Consider the following 16,781-nt stretch of genomic DNA (forward strand, 5'->3'; position numbering starts at 1 on the left):
CTTAGTAGTATAAGTGACACTGAAATAATTCTTTGTACCCCTTTAGGTACTGGATACACAATGCCCTACTGCAGATATCCCTATAGTTAGAATTTTAGAAAACACTACATTGACACCTTGAAAAAATATTAGAACAAACAGTGCTTTCTACCTTATCAAAGATTATTGTACCTGTAGGTAATTCCTTCCTGTCCTGTCCCTTTCTTGAAACTCATGTATGAAAAGTAGGTTATAACTATGGGATCATAATGAGGGTATGGGCAAGAAACTCATATGCTAGGGTGAATGGAAGAGTGAGGATTTTGGATTTTGTGCCAGAATTTCCATTGATATTAAAAGATCAAGATTGATTTAAAGATCAAGGCTAGACTGTGTGACCAGCTCTAGCTGAGTGTATAATGTACAAGTTATATAATGCTTGTTTCTATCTGGCTCTTATGGAGCTGCTCCTTTAACAGGCCTGTGATGAGACAAACAATGTAAAACTGGTCCATCTCACACAACCTCCCTTCAGGCATCCAGCATCAGAGCTTGGATTAGGAGTCTCAGCTTCTCATAAAGCCAGTGGAGACATTTTGGTGCATGTGTGTGCCCAGACTCACATCATGAAAATCCCAGTGGCTGAGACCTTCAGCAGGACCTTCCACACAATGGAATTTGAGTTTCAGTTGCACAGTGGGCTAAAAATTTGGCAGTCTGTCATTCTTGTAGGAATTGCCTCCATAACTCTGGTCTGCCCCTTGCAAAATCCTCTTTTGCAAGAGAAGCACATCCACTTTGCAAGAAAGTCCTGTGGGAGGATTTTTAAACCAACCTGTTCCAAAAGCACAAGCATTGAAGGGAGGGCTATAAGAGGTAATTCTGAAGAAGCCACAGGAAGAAGTGAAATAGAAGCAGAGTGCAGTGCTGGTGAGAGTCTCCAGGGCTGAAGAAAGCCAAGGATAAACTATGTCTATGTCTGGGAAGATTAAGACCTCCACAACCTGGCAGGGTGGTTATTATGTACAGACCAGGAGGGCTGGAGCCTCTCCTTGGTGAAAGGAGATGGAGTCTCCTGCTGTGAGAAAACAACAAAGCCATGACTTGAACAGTTATGTTGCAAAATGAGCCTTTTAATGGTGCTCTGGGGCAAGCAGGTGTTAGAGCATCCCTCTCTCTTTTCCAAACGGTATCACCTCCCCTGTCTGAATGCTTGGTTTCAGCCAGGTGCTTACCCAGATTCCCTGTCCAGGAAGCTTTCTGCTTTGACTTTGTCAGGACACAACCTGTTAGCAGATGGGCTGATCTCAGATCAAAGGTTGAGCCTGAAGAGAGTGTCCTTAAACTTTTGCAGTGTGTAGGTTTTGGCTGGGCTCTTATCATGGCTGCCCTAATGTGATGCTGTGCAGGATCTGTTTTCATGGTTGGCCCATGTGCCAGGGGTGCTGTTGTCCACAAGGCCTCATAAGTAAATAAAGACCATAAAGGATTATTCCCCAAAGTACAGAGTACCATCAGCAGGCCCTGCAACTTCATTTATCTGAGCAAACTTCTGAGTTTTCCTCTCATTTGATACCTCACAGAACGAGTTACAGCTGAAGCAAGGGATGGGAGCTGTGTATTTCAGCACAGTCCCTTCGGGAATAACAGCAACAAACACAAAAATTGCCCAAGACTCTCTTACATGGGCAGCAGCAGCCAGTGTCTGCCAAGGAGAGGGCATGGCCTTTGGGAGCAGAGGAGGAGTGCAGCAGTGACCATTCATCACACCGTGGTCCCTTTAAATCATCTTCTCCACTTGGCAGCTCCAATTTTTCGGTGTTGCCATAGCAAATCTCCATGGCAATGGCCCTAATCAGGGAAGGGGGGATGCAGAAGGGGCGCATGCTCGGAGTGGCTGCTGGAGCTTTGCCTGCTCGCTCCAGCTGCTCCAAGGGTCTGGCACACAGGCGAGGAGGAACATCAGGTACTGGGCAAGCTGGTCCTTGGGGCACCCCGAGCCGCTGCTTGGCACGGCAGTGATGTGTGCGAGCGGGTTTGTGTCTGTGCTTATCATGTCTCATCCACCTCTTTTTGTGAGGAGCGTGCAAGGAGCTGATTTTTCACTGCTTCTCCTCGTTCCAGGCAGGGAAGACAGCTTGAATTATTGATGGGAGCAATGGCGCTGCCGCCTGTGTGGAGCGAGATGCGTGCGGGAATCCTGCTCCTCTCGGTGCTCAGCCTGCTCAGCGCCAGGCTCGTGGGGGCTGCCCAGGACTCCGGGACTGTCATTCCTGCAGAAAGTAGGTAAAAGTAGGTACCTGCTGCACCCTGTCCTGTCTGCATCCCCAGCAGGGGCTGCCCAGGACTCCAGGAATATAATTTCTGCAGAAAGTAGGTACCTGCTGCACCCTGTCCTGCCTGCATCCTCAGCAGCCACACCTCACTCGGTCCAGGGGAAGTTGGTGTTGCCTGGTTAAGGAGTTAATGATGAGTTTGTGCCATGTCAGCAAAGCACATGAAAACAGTCATGGAAACAGCAAGCATGCAAAGGATTGGCAGTTATTTAGGAAAAAAATGCTAACTGCATACTCTTAATTTTCGTTTGAACTTGAACTCCAGCTCTTTGTTCGTAGGTTTTTTAGATCTGCTTCTTGAGAGTTTTGTTTCACTGAATATTTTTAATTGATATACACAGATTTGCCACAATATGATGTCCTTACTAGTCTGAGTATTGTTAGAAGAAAATTTGTGTGTTCCTGCTGGGGAATTGCATCTTGCTTATTTTAGTATTTGGTTAGAACAATAGGTCAAGTTCAGCTTTCTTGTAGCTAGTACAAATCAACACAGGGGATGTTTACCCAAACAGTGCATTTGTAAAGCAAATATAAATTTCTGAAATGCTGCAAACTCAAATATAAATAAATATGACAGACTGGCTTGAGCACACCACGGAGCCAGGAGCTCTTGAATTTGGATCACAGCTCTATATGAGCTTCCTCTGTCATTTTGAATAAGTCTCTAAACTTTGTCAGCTCCAAAATGAGGTGATAGTTCAAAGTTATTAGGGAATGGAGTCAATGTTCTCAGGGTGTTTTGGTGACAGCAAGAGGGAAGTAGCCACTCATTAGAAACATAAAACTTCCTCTGGGAAGAAAAAACAACAAGGAGGGATAATTGCATAAAAACAAATCTCTGGTTCTTAGTCATGCTTACCTTGTATCACAGCTATCTTTTTATATGACTATCAAAATATTTAATACAAGGTCTGATTTTGTCACTGCATTTTGTTCTCAGTTAATTCCATTAGATGGAACTAATGGAACTTAGATGTTGAATTTCCCTCTTTTTTTCATTATCTTTTTTTTTTAGTTAGGGCTAAATTTGGTCAGTTTGAAACCAGACCTCACTACTATTTTGTGTGTCTGTTTCCTAGGAATTCATTAATTCTAATAAGTTTTGTGATGAGCAGTCCATTTTATCTCCTCAAAGAGAAAATCAGGCTTGGAAAATAAATTGTATGTATACTTTCTGTGTCTATGTTAGCAGAGGCAAGTCAACACATTTGGGAAAATGTATATAGGGGTTTCTTGTTCTACTTGTGTAAATTCCCATTTGAACTGTAGAACAAAACTCTTGGCCAGGGTTTCTGACCCAAGACTCACAGAATTGTAAAACAATAGAAAGGTGGGAAGGGCCCTTTAGAGCTCATTTAGTCCAACACCCTGCCATGGGCAGGGACATCTTCAACTCGATCAGGCTGCTTAGAGTGGAGTTCAACCTGACCTTGAACATTTTCTGGGATGGGGCACCCACCACCTCTCTGGGAAACCTATGCCAGTGCCTCACCACTCTCACAGTAAAAAACTTCTTCCTTAACTAATTTAAGCTGACTCTCTTTTATTTCAAAACCATTACCCTTTGACCTATCACAACAGGCCCTGCAAAAAAAGTGTCCCATCCTTCTTACAGTATCAAGGAGTCTTTTTACCATCTTATTACCATCCTCTAGCCAGGCTGTGGAGTGCCTTGAACAGACTTTGAGGAAGATTCCTTGTCTTGTCTTACTCCTGAACGTAAGAGTGTGGAATGAAGGGCAGGTCAGAGTGTTTCTGTGGCAGTGTTCCTGCTGAGACACACTGCCCCATCCCAAGGAACAGAGGCCGTGAGCATTGCTACAGAAGCATAATGCTCTTTCTGTGTGAGACCAGGCCAGGAGCAAGGCTGTCAGCTGATCATGAATTGTAAATTGTTTTGGGCTGCTGCAGGGACAGTTTTAATGCTACAAGGAGCTCCTGATGCTCCTCCTCAGACACTGGTTGGGAGAGTGCTGCATAACTGCTAAGTGCTCCAGACACTTTCCTTTGCCTGTTATGGCTCTTCCTGATGCAAAACTCTTCCTTAGGACATTGTGGATGCTACGTGTTTGTATGAGATTGCAGAACCAATTGGTTAAATTAAAGGCAAAAAAAAATCCTAGAAAGGGCTTGGATACAGTGGCATCTCTTCTGGCTCAGGAGCTGCTGCCTTAGCAAACTCCTGAGACCTAGGAGAGTCTTTGGGAATGCATCCTCCAGACTTGCCCTGTTCTCATGCTCTTCCAAGGCACCCATTGCTGGCCATGGAGGTCTCATCTGTAACAGTGCCCAGGGATGCACGCTGCCATGGGGACAGGACTGTACCTGTAACCTGCTAGGATGGACCCTGGCACACTTTTCCTTGATAGGAGGCCAGTTGTCTATCTGGAAGACAGAGCTGACTGTTCCAGAGTGGAGCTATCCCAGGCTCTCGAGGCTTGGGAATGCTCCCAGACTTTCAATATTCCTCAAGAGATGTCGATTGTAGGAGACTGAATACTGGGTTGGCCACTCACTCTGATGTGATCTAGTACAGACACTCCTGGATCTTTTCCTTCTTGATGCTCCACTGTCTACATCTCATCAAGGAGCTGATCCCTCTGGGCACTGACCTGTTCAGAGGGCACTGCCTCTGCAACACTTTCCCTATTGCTGACATTTAATCCTTACTGTCAGCCCAGGCAAGCTGCTGGTTGTGGGACCCTGGATGACCCAGAGGGGAAAGGGGTCTCTAGAGCATGCTATTAACAGCGATATAGGATGGATATGGACCATATTTAGCGTCCTTCTGCAGGGCAGAGCAGTGTTGTGCTCGATGCTTTTCTCTGTTCCCAGGTGTGGGACATGGCACTGGCAGCATGCCCTTAGCAGGAACATTCCCGCATGGACCACAGCGTCTCTCTCCCACCTGGTGGGAGGAATGTGTCCCTCCTGCAGCATCGTGAGCAGGACAGGGGCAGCAGCGCTCCGTACAAGTGTGGGAGGTGCAGGAGTCACAGGAGAGGAGCATGAGAGTGAGTCACAGATCTCTTTAGAATTGCGGAGATCCTGTCCTGTGTGTGGCACTGAGATCTGGCTGGGGCACCATCCCCTGCTCTCTGCCAGTCACACAGCCAGGCACAGCTTTTTATGAATAGCTCTAATTAGCAATGATTAATTGTGTCCTTGTACTTTATTCACAGCACACATCATGTGCAAAAGACTTTTTAAGCTTGAAGTGGTGCTACTAATACTCACAGATTATTTTCTTTAAAGTTCTCTGCAATCAACTAGAAAAAAAAATAAGTTATTTTCCCAACATTATAGCCCAGATCACCTACTGTGAAAGCTAAAATATGGCATCTGAAGACCAGAAGCTGATCTGTTTTCATTAGCCAAGGTGCATGAAATACAAAGAAGAAACACCAAGTGTATGCAAGGGAAATTTAATTAGGCTTACACAGTGCTTTCAGTTCCAGATCTTCACCAAGAAGCCAAGAAACATATTTTTTCTCTTCCCCTACTTCTCCCAAAATACACAAAGACACATATAGTCTTTGTGCTGACAGGATCCATTTAAAGAGTTATAGCTGACTCTTGATAATTCTCATTATGTTAATCCACAGACCTGTTAAGTCTCCCTATGAATGATAGTCTGTTTCCAGCTGTCAGCAAGGAATTAATAGCACTCTGCTATACTTTGCTATGAGGTGACTTAAGATTTGGTTTCATGACTGCTTTAAGCTGATGTAAGCCTGTGCTGCCTCTGCCCTTCTCTCCATAACCTGGCCTCCTCTCCTTGCACTACTTCTTGTCCTGACCCCAGAATTTGGGCATTCAGGATCTGCTCGGGGGGAAAAAAATCAGTGATCCAGCTGATGGAGAAGCTGCATTGTCACTCCTGCTGTGAGCAAGTGGAAGTGTGAGATGCCATAGCCAAGGACAGAAAGCACAGTGGGACTGCTCCTATTGGCAACAGCACATATTTAGGTTTGGCAAAACAGATGCTTAGACATATTTCTATTGGGGAAATGTCCATGGGCTCCTTGCTGAAAATACTGTGGGCATGAAGAGACATCAAATCCACCTTAGGCCAGCTTAGCAGCTCTTCATTCTGGAAAGCAGACCAAGGCAGAGAGTGATGGAGAACATCAAAGTCATAAGTGGGACAAAGTTGGTGATTATTTAATAACCATTTCTTCCACTGCAAAAGTTAGAGGCAGGAAATGAAAGCAGCAGATGCCAACTTCAGAGCAGACAGGAATGGTATTTTGTTCACTCAGTGAATAGCTGAGCTGTGAAACTCATTGCCACAGGATGTTGAGATGACAAAAGTTTACATGGATTCAGGAAGCAACAGTGCAAATTAATGTGAGAAAACTTCATGGAGGGCTTATCAGATGTAGAAACACCAGCCAGATGCAGGAAATCCTCCAGCCTCATGGTGGGCTAGAAGAACATTGCTAGACACTTATTCTTATATCTTCCTCAAGTATCTGCCATTGGCTACTGGCTCCCAGCAGGCAGGGATGCTAACCTGACCCAGAGACAGCAGTGCCTGGGGAAGGACCCCCCGCCACAGAGCAGAGCCCAAGAAATGACATTAAAGAGTGAATATCCTGTTATGTGGTGAATCTGGCTGCATGTGCACTCTGACTTTGGAGGGCAGTGCTGTGTTAGGAGCTTTGCAGGTGCTGATTTGGGACACCCAGGGCTGCACAGGCAGCTGTCCTCTGTGACATCACCCTTCTCCTGCAGAAGATGCTTTGATACCAGGGCAGCTGCTTTCCCAGGGCTGGCAGAAGTGAAATAACCACTTGGCATGGTTGTGCCATTCCACTAGTACCTCCCTGTCCACACAGGAGCACTTGGCTGTCATAAATAGCAGTGAATGATCCCATACACCCATCCCATTACAGCTCTCACAAAGGCCTGGGAAGACTTCCTGTGTGACAAGCAGTGATAGATTATGGAACCCATGGCTCTACTCAAAAGTGCTTTCTCCCCACTGCAAAAGCAGGAGACATTAATTTATCACTGGAATGAGTTTTTTTGTTTGGGTTTTTTTTGTTTGGTTGGGGTTTTTTTGTTTTGTTTGTTTGTGGGGTTTTTTGGGGTTTTTTTTTTTTGTTTTTTTGGGTTTTGTTGGTGGTGGTGGTGGGGTTTTTTTGTTGTTTTTTTGGTTTTTTCCCTTAAGGTTATGATTTTGAGAACACTTTGGTGCTTGTCAGCACTTCAGGGCATGCAGCACCTCCCCGAGGTGAAGCCAGAGCAGGGTATTTCTGAGCAGACCAGAGCGAGGGGAGGGAGCAGGGCATGACACCAAGTGAATGATGGATTTGCTGGCAGCAGTTTGAGCATGCAGGTTCTTTCTAAGGGGTCTGTTTCATGATCTAAAGTGGAAACAATTAAATTACTGGAATAGTGAAAGCAGGAGGGGGTTGAGTGTCTAAAGTGTGCTCAAAACCATCCTGTCACTACTCCTGTGCCTGGAGAGGCAGAGTCTTTGTGAGCAATGCTTTTCTGACAGAAGTGGAGATTTTGCATCTCCTCACAGCTTGAGAATGAAATCCCTAGCTGAATCCCCAGGTCTCCCTGAGATGTCACTTGCATGTAGGGGAAATGGAGAAGGACAGGTGGGAGAGAACCTCCTCCTGAATAGATCAAAACCCCTAAGAGGCTTGCTGAGCACTGACAAGCACTCTGGCTGCTCTCTTCCTGCAGGTACAGCTCAGGAGGCAGTGCTGGCAGCAGGGTGCCAGGCACAGATGGGTGCTGCAGTGCTGCTCAGCAGGTCCCTGGCTCCTGACAGCTCCCCAGCCATCTCAGCAGAAGCAGCAGCAGCTTTGCACCCTCTTTGCTTTGGCAGAGCAGCACAGGTGGCTGCATGTGGACAAGGATTTCAGCACTCCCTCCAACATGGGGGCTCTGTGATCAGTGTGAAATGTTGTCTTTCCCCATTCTGCCTGCATCTCCTCCAGTGTCTGCAATTTCTTCTTGTGAAAATTCACACATCATTAACTTCAAACAGTCAGGGACTGGTGCAGAGTGAATCCTGGCAGAGCAGAAATGCCCAGGTTCAAAAGTGAGCCATTTTAGTTGTTGTCAAGTCCTCTCCTCCTCCACTCTCTGCCTTTTCCCTGCCCTGCCCCTCTGTGCACACACACTGGCAGCAGCTGCAGAGCCAGTGGGATGCTTTGCATTCCTGGCAGAGAAAAAATACAGCAGCAGGTGAAAGGAAGCAAGTACAGATCTGGCACTGTCCCTTGCCAAGCTGCTCTGTAAGAGCTCCTGTAAAAACAGACCTGCCTGTCTGGTTCCTGAACCACTGCAAACTGCTGTTTCCAGTGTATCTGTTGAGAATTAACCCATGCCTGAGAAGGGGTAAGGATTTCAGTTTTAAGGGGAAGAAGCAGGCAGAGTCAAGTCTGGGCCATGCTCAGAAAAGCACACACAGCAAAGTACTCTTTGTGTTTTTGCTGATCATCTCACATTTGCACAAAGATAGACACAGGCAGCCCCAGTTTTGCACACATGCAGGTGTGGGTGCCTGGTAAGGTGGAGTTTCTCCTGGCAAGATCTCTGAGTATTCCTCCTCTGCAGTGCTAAACTCCAAATTCCTGCAGTGACAGTGATGTTTTCTCCTGCTCTGTCCGCAGGCCGTCCCTGTGTTGACTGCCATGCGTTCGAGTTCATGCAGAGGGCGTTGCAGGATCTGAAGAAGACAGCGTATAACCTGGACACGCGGGTATGTGTTTCTGCAGGAATGCTTTCCCTGAGCCTTTATCTCCCAGCGGCCAGGTTTGCCTGGCTGGGTACAGCAGACATGACATCTCTGCTGACTCACTCCCATCCCAGCAAATAGGTTTATAGCAAGCACAGATTATTCTTCACAGTCTGCAGAGGTTCGCAAATGATCATCTAGTCTGACTTCTTGCATAACAGCCTAAGGAATTACCTCAGACAGTCCCTGCAGCAAACAGAGAAGGAAAGAAGATGTAGGAAGGAGAGGAAAACAAGACAGATTATTTACTCTCTGCCTCACAACATTGCTTCCAAGCTTGGACTGACTATTCACTGGGCAGGAGCAGGAATGAGCAGGAGAGAGAGAAGGTGGCAGGCAGTGCTGGCAGAGGAAAGGGAAGCACACACACAGCCCTTGCTCATGGATTGATACTTCATGAAAAATGATTGATACTTGATTTTTTTTCTTGCATTTATCACAGCACCAAGGGGATTCTGCCACTTCACATGCCAGTCTCCAGAGATCTCAGTGAGCAAAACAAGGGTGTGTTAAATGCCCTGATCTTAGTAATTCATTCATGTGTGGGTTTGTAAATATGTGCAGACTGGCTGGGGTAGGATTTACCAGAGTGGTTCTGCTGCTGTCTGAAGTTTGCAAGAGGCAAGAGGTCTCTGTCCTCTAACAAAGCCCCTCCATGCCTTGTCCTACCTCTCCTCCCTTTGAGCAGGGCCATCTCTCTTGGCAGGTGAGAAGGGCTCCTTGCTCCTCTACAGTCACACTCAGCTCAAATTGTCATTCCCAGCAAAGACAACCAAAGGGACATGAATCAATTATGTGTCTCAAACCATAAGGCAGTTATGTAGCTTTGCCTTTGGCTTCTTATGACCTTGGGCAGCCATGTCAGGCCCTACATGATAAAGCTGGGTTTTAAGTGACTTCAGCTTTCTTGAGCTATCAATAGCAAACTGATTAGGACAAAGTTCTGAGTGTGGGTTACATTCCATGAGTTTCCCATGCGCTGGAATAATAATAAATAACTCTTAATTGGTAAAGTGTCAGTAGAGGGGCTTTACCTCCAGCAGCTGTGCTGGGCTCTTCTGGTGCATAGCAGAGTTCCACCTGTTTGAATTAGGGTCAGCTGAAATGTTTTGTACCTACACATGACATGTCAAGACCAGGTGCAATTGCAGCTGTGCTGGTTCTTATACTGTCAACAGGCTTTACGTGGGAAGTTAAAAATTTTTTGGAATGCTGCAATGGAAGCAGCACAATTCCTTAATCCCACCCACAGAGATATTCAGATGTGTCTGTGATGTCTGTTCTATCTGGAGAGTGGACTAAGGATGCAGCACACCAGAGACCAGCGCTGTCTTGGTAGAGGTGAGGCAGAATACAAAGGGAGAAGCTGGTCCCAGGGTGCCAAAAGATGAATTTCTGTTTCTGTGAGGACCTGGACAGGCCTGACATGCCAAGGTACTGAGACAGCTCCCAGGGTAACAGAGGAAGGGGCATGGGAACAGTGCATCACAAAAACAAACAGAACCAGTTGTTTGTAAGATCACCCACTCTTAGACAACTGAGCTTAATATTACTAGTAAATAAAGGCTGTATTAGTGTATACCTTTCCCAGCCTTTGGATTGATACTCCAAAGGGCTTCCTATCAGAGATGCTTTGGTTAAACACAAATTATTGAGTGATGCAGAGATACTAAAGTGGAATACAGCAGCCAAGGCCCACAAATGGTACACTGTGGCCTTCTATACTCTGAAAGGTAGAGCTTCCATATCCTTACTCCACTGTTGATGCTTGGCTCATGCTGACCAGCTGTAATTTCTCAAGTTTGACACACAAGTGACTTCATCAAATAGCTCCTGAGTCTTGGAAATTGTTGCTACAAGGGCAAGTGCCATGCAGGATTGCTCCTGCATATCAGGGACTTTCTAAGCCAATGCCATCAAGGCCACAATTAATTTTTGTAATTGATACTTCTCTTTCACAGGCTTTCAGTTTGCAATTGAGTGCTCCCAGAGCTGCTCTTCCTGCCTGTAAATAGTCCTGAGTGACGCCCAGGCAGAGTTTGTGGTAGCAGTGACAGCTTGTTGGCATTACTGTGAAATCCAATAAGCCTGTTTGATGTTAAGATGATTCTATGATTTCTCCTGGGCTCCCAACAATGGGAGCATTCACTCATCCAAGATTTCATTGTGCAAGCAGGGAGCAGTGTTTAACAGTGCCTGCCATCGCACTAAGCTGATAAGTGAAAGCAGGCAAGGAATGTGAACAAACCCTCTTTAATGCAAAGGTGGATGTCAAAAGTTTGAGTTGAGGAGGATATAATGCTGGATAGGGGAGGGAAAGCCGTTCTGAAGCAGCCTGTCCTGCACAAGTTTCCAGTCTGAGAACAAGAAATGAGTAACAGAGAGTGGGCACTGCTGGGGACAGAGGCACTGCTGCCCGAGCAAGGCAGGAGGGGAGCAGGACCCACACAGGAGTGCTCAGCTACTCCTTTGGAAACTGCCTTTGTTAAGGAGCCCTTTGCTGTGTCTGATGTGTCAGGAGTATCAGAGGAACACCAGCAGGCTGAAGACCTTCTTGTTTCACAGAGCTTTGAGATAACTTCTTAACAAGTGGGTTTCAACCTCTGATGGGTTTTTGCAGTGCAGATGGGAAACTCATTCACAGTGAATTTAAGCCCACTAAATTATTTTTTTCTTCGCTCAAGAAACTCTTCAAAGCCAGTCTGCAAACTGCTTGAGGGACAGCAGACCACAGGGTGGAAACCACAAGATATGCTCAGGAAGAATTTTCTCTTCAGTCACAATTGCACTTGCTGATGTGAATTCCTTGCACCAACAATTTTGAGTCTCACGAGAAATTGGCCTCTGAAACAATGGTGCCATGCAAAAGATTCAGCCTTTGTTTTTCCAAAAGTGTGACAAGAATCCACAAAATATTTAAGTTATTTGATCACAATTAAATAAATGATACTTGAATATCTTTAAAGATCTAAAATTAATCCCCCCTCCCCCCGTATACAGAGACAAAAAAAGCTTGGAAATGCTTTTCCACTAAGGAGCTCCAAATACAACAGCAAGTAATTTTAAATGATGTATATTGGGAATGGTTTTTAAGCTTTCACTCAGGTACTGATAATAAAGCCACTGTCAGTAATTTAACTCAGATTGAAATAGGAAGCACACACTCAGACCTAGACCTGCCTGAAAGATCATGAGTTTCAGACAACAGGGTTAGACTGACAGCTGAATTCAACTCAGAGCTATTCTAGAGAAGCAGCAGTGTAACTGAGAGCACAACTGGCTCTTCAGCACTTGCTATCTCGTGCAATTAAATTATACAGGACTGAAGGCATTGTCAACAGGAAGCCATCAATCACCACGAAGGAATTAAGAGCAGTGCAGTTGAAAGTGGAATTTGTCGCAGCCCTTTTAAAGGACACTTTAATAATTTTGACAGCCTACTCCTTAGAAGTTAACTGTGAAAATGAAAACATTCAAACTATAAAAATACTCTCCCCTTCTTAGTTCTGAATATACTAATTTCATGACTTTTTCTGGATGAAAACCAGCACTAGTAACTATGATTTTTCACTCAGCAGAGCACCTTGGCTACAGCTGTGCAGAGGGATTAGATCTAATCAATTATATACTCTTTTAAAGCAATATATTCAGTTCTTTGATTTCATGGTTTTTTGTTTGGGTTTTGTTTTTTTTTTCAGACAGAAACCCTCCTCCTGAGAGCTGAAAAGAGAGGCCTGTGTGATTGCTTTCGTGCAATGCATTGAAATGAGTACTGGGATTTGGCCAATGGACATTTATTCATTTTTAAAATGCTGTTCAGTAAATTACAGGAAGATACAGAGTGCAAGTTGTGCCCCACCATAAGGAAAAGCATTTTTATCAAAACAGGTATGGCTCAGTTAGATTATTTTTGCTTTGTTGTGGTTTATCATTATTCTGTGTGATATTGCATCTACTGAAATGTCAAGAGAAGAAACAGTGCCAAAGTCTTGCTTCTGGCTTTTATGCAAGGATGGCATCCTGCTTTTTTGGTATTTCAAGCCAAAAGTTGTCCTTGGACTCCCAGGACAACCTCTTGGCTTATGTGAATTGCCATAGATCTATGAAAGTCAGTGAAGACGACTTTTAAAATGTATTTATAGAAGAATAACATTAAAAGGAAGCTACTTTGCCATGATGCATAGATAAACATTTACAAACAAGCATATTTGGCATTATATAGAAATTAATAGTTATCACTGACTGCTTGGCAGTCCAAGGAAGGGATTTGTTCCCCAATTGTATCAATAGTCCAGTGCACAGCAAACACAGTAATCTGTCTCACAATTTTAATTTCTTCAGAGCCACACAGTAGCTGTGATCTTTTCCGGAGAGATTTATTAAGAATCTAATGTGATCAGTAACATTTGTAATCACATGAATACTGCCTGGCAGTTGAACTGATTGCATCTGCCAAAATCTTCTGGAGAAGTGTCTTTCATTAAGCAAATCACATGCTGGATTGAACCACTCAAACTGGCCTCTACAGAGACTTTTGGCAGAGAGCCCACACAACGCCTGCCTGCCTGTCTCTTGTAAACTGTACTTTGGGAAATACTTAAATTCTACCAAAATGGTCCTTAGCTCTTGCATGGACTCTGCACTCCTTCAGGGTGGGTTACAGTGCTGATGTTACTCGAATTCCTGCTGCAGTGTGAAACAAGAGAGAACAAAGCAATTTAAGTAGTGTAGTAGTAGTAGACAAGATTGTGCCTTGTTACTCTTTAAAAGAGAATAGCAAATCCTTTCTCATTGTTTGCATTTTTTCCTTTATTTTGGGAAGGAGAACAGAAAATGGCCCCAGTGGAAAATTCCTGTTGATAATAATAGGTTTTTCATTGGGCTTAAAACATCATGCCCAAAGTAGAGATCTGTGTATCAGCTCAAGCATCTATGTACAGGCTAGAAACTTTAATATAAACAAGAATATTGGAGCAGGATCAACAAAAAGTGGTTTTCAAAGTCATTTTACTAATTCTTATTAGTCTGTCTGTCTTTTCAGAAGTGGCTGTGTTTTTGATATTTTTCTCTCAGCTTGCTCAGTAAGTTAGGATGGAAGCTATCTGTGTGTTTAAAAAATTCTTCTCTCCCATTTTGTCTACAACATCAAACACAGGGAAATAGGGAACTTTGACCCACTGCTGACTTATTATTTCATGTGCAGTCATAATCAGTAACACAAAGGAGTGTGTTGCCATATATTTTGCCAAAGTTGTCTGAAAGGCTTGTGGTTCTCAGCAAAGAAAAGCTTCCTTGCACCTGCATTTCAAATAAGAAATCTGCTTTGTCCTTTGTAGTATTCCAGCAAACCCGTTTGTAGGTCCTTGGGACCTGTTTTGTGTACAAGAGAAGCAGCATGACACAGCAGCAGCTCCCTACTGAGACATCACACTGCACTGTGGCACCAGTCAATACAGCAATAGAGGTTTTCCTCATAGACCAAATTTTATTGTACAAAGAAAACAGTAGGATTAACACAGCTTCCTTGCAAAATATCAGCCTTTGGCTTCTTTACTCTCACTTATACTTGGACCAAAGTAATGCACAGCTTTTGAGCCAGATTTTTGCAGGAGATAGAGTCCCAGCACTGAACCTGTGAATTTTCCAGCACAGCTCCTCTTTTCAGGGGGCAGCATGTCTATGGTTTGGTATTGCTATTGTGCATGCTTATTTTGCTGGTACCCTAAAGAATCTTGCAAAGTCCTGTTACAAGAACGGGGGGTTTTGTCTCATGTTTTTATTTAGAAAAATCGTTGCTCACAGTTGAGTTTTGATATACGCAGCTTGTTAGGACAGAAAGGTGGAATGAATGACAAGTGGATGTTGTCTGACTCCCAAAGGGATCAGAGTGACACTGCAACTTTATGGTTGTAACAGTGATTATTCTGTATTTCTCTTTGTCTGTAATACAACACAATAAAAGGGCAAGATGCATTATAGTATTTGGTGTGCTTTGTTTCTGATTTGATAAACTGATGGTGCTTATGCATTAATTAATATCTGTTCTTTAATTAGGTAGAAAATACACAGAGAAGAAATGCTATTTTTAATACAAAAATAAAAAGACCTTGCATTTGGGCTAAATGTATTAATATATTCTTATTTGCTGAAGTAGAAAATTCAACTCACTCTTATTTGAAATAAAGGTACAGCAATGATTTTGTGAGCTTCTTTAAGGACCCCTTACTCTATACTTGACACTTTTGATAAAGTTCCTTATAATTGCAGGATGGCATGAAGAAAAAAATTGAGCTAGATAGTTTTAATTTATTTTTGCTCAGGAAGTTAATTTAAATTCAGAACCCCTTGAGTCTCCACTTATTAGAAGAAACCATGTATTTTGCAGAAGGATTTAATTGCAGGAGTGCTTTAAGCAGAAAGTTTTTTCTCCCACCCGACACTTCCAATGCTTTTTTTGCTGCAGAGCCAAGGAAGTTCTCATGACCTTTTGAAGCCAAGCTGTGTTTTCTCTTCTCTTGGTGCAGTGCTGCTGCTGCTAGCCCTGGGCACGTGGCACTTGTACACATGGTGGAATGCAGGTGGTAACCTGTGAAATTCACAGCCAAGTCCTCCCTGGAAGAGAAATGGTATAATCATGTTAGTGTGGTGCTGTCCCTGGGCAGGCAAGGTGACAGAGAAATCCTGGTAATGATCCCCACATCTCCAGAGCTTCTCATACCTGAGCCACTGCCTTCTCTGGGGGTAATTCTGTGTATATTCTAAGTCAGTAGCATTGAACTGAGTCTCAGAACAAGTCTCTGAAGACATGTCTGGATTTCATTCTGGAAATGGAAACACAGTTTACCTTGCTTGTAATGTAGAATCCTGTTGGGTAACATCAAAGCTCAGTAGTATTATTGCTAGCTGAGTCTAGCTGGTGAATGGACTCTCTGCAATTCGCTGAAAATCCTGTGGAATACCCTCTCCAGATGGAAACCTCTTATTTAGAAACCAGTTATGTCTCTGTACCCAGAACCAGTCTGTAGGTAACTCCTGGGTAATCTGAGCATCCAATATACATTCCCCATTTTCAGAGAAATAAAGTGTGGAAGTCGTTCCTTTAAGAGTGACCATGTGGTTTCTGTGCCCTTCTCTGCACCTGCCCCAGGCTGGAACCCAAAGACAGGAGCTCCTTCTGTAGCAGTGGGACTCGTGGTTTGCACACAGATCTCACCCTGATGAGATAAAGCACTTGCTGAGCTGAAGGAGGCTAACAGGAGTCCCAGCTCAGTTCAAAGTTTAGTTCAAAGGTAATTTAAAAGCAGAAGAGCTCTGAGGTTGTTGAACCTTTTGTAAGGCAGAGAAGCATAAAGGATGTTTTCTCTCTGGAACTGGCACAAGGCAGGAAATTTGCCCTTGCCCCTCCTGGCCTGCAGATAGAGGCCTCCTTACCTAAAACAATGTTCTGCTCTGTCCTTCCCTGGCCAGGACTCAGTGTGTGAGAGAAGAGGGAACCAAGTGTGGAGGGGAAAAGACACCTGCCCTCTGCAGCCTGGCTGAGTTCCTGGCAAATCAGAGTTCCTGGAGGAGAAACCAGAGCTGCAGCTTCCCAGGGATTTATGTGCTGAGCGTGGGAAGCAGGGGCTGCAGTCACTCTGGCTGAGGGCAGTGCTGCAGACAAAGTGTCACAGCAGTGTTGGATGCAGGATTTGAAAAGGGGAACC

The 16,781-nt window shown here is 44.4% G+C and overlaps 1 protein-coding gene across 3 annotated transcripts; it reads left to right on the forward strand.

The window, feature by feature from the left end:
* Positions 1 to 1,794: 1,794 nt before the first annotated feature.
* Positions 1,795 to 15,059, forward strand: LOC106865286 (NELL2-interacting cell ontogeny regulator 1-like). 3 transcript variants are annotated; one of them, XM_088163029.1, is made up of 4 exons: positions 1,795 to 1,945; positions 2,104 to 2,261; positions 8,954 to 9,042; positions 12,777 to 15,059. In XM_088163029.1, exons 2-4 carry the CDS (start codon positions 2,129 to 2,131, stop codon positions 12,840 to 12,842), a joined length of 288 nt encoding a protein of 95 aa, XP_088019155.1. In that variant the 5' UTR covers positions 1,795 to 1,945; positions 2,104 to 2,128; the 3' UTR covers positions 12,843 to 15,059. The 3 variants fall into 3 exon arrangements, with proteins under 3 accessions (XP_088019155.1, XP_014750722.1, XP_088019156.1); XM_014895236.2 differs by having other exon boundaries at positions 1,859 to 2,014; XM_088163030.1 differs by having other exon boundaries at positions 1,876 to 2,014; positions 12,781 to 15,059.
* Positions 15,060 to 16,781: the final 1,722 nt, after the last annotated feature.

The sequence above is a fragment of the Sturnus vulgaris genome, chromosome 4 (genome assembly GCF_052056855.1).
Source record: "Sturnus vulgaris isolate bStuVul1 chromosome 4, bStuVul1.hap1, whole genome shotgun sequence".
Taxonomy (NCBI): Eukaryota; Metazoa; Chordata; class Aves; order Passeriformes; family Sturnidae; genus Sturnus; species Sturnus vulgaris.

Bases quoted from the DNA above. Each gene is read 5' to 3' on its own strand.
- LOC106865286 (XM_014895236.2), top strand. The intron at 2,262-8,953 runs GTAGGTAAAAGT...CTCTGTCCGCAG, and splicing joins GACTGTCATTCCTGCAGAAA to GCCGTCCCTGTGTTGACTGC. The intron at 9,043-12,776 runs GTATGTGTTTCT...TTTTTTTTTCAG, and splicing joins CGTATAACCTGGACACGCGG to ACAGAAACCCTCCTCCTGAG.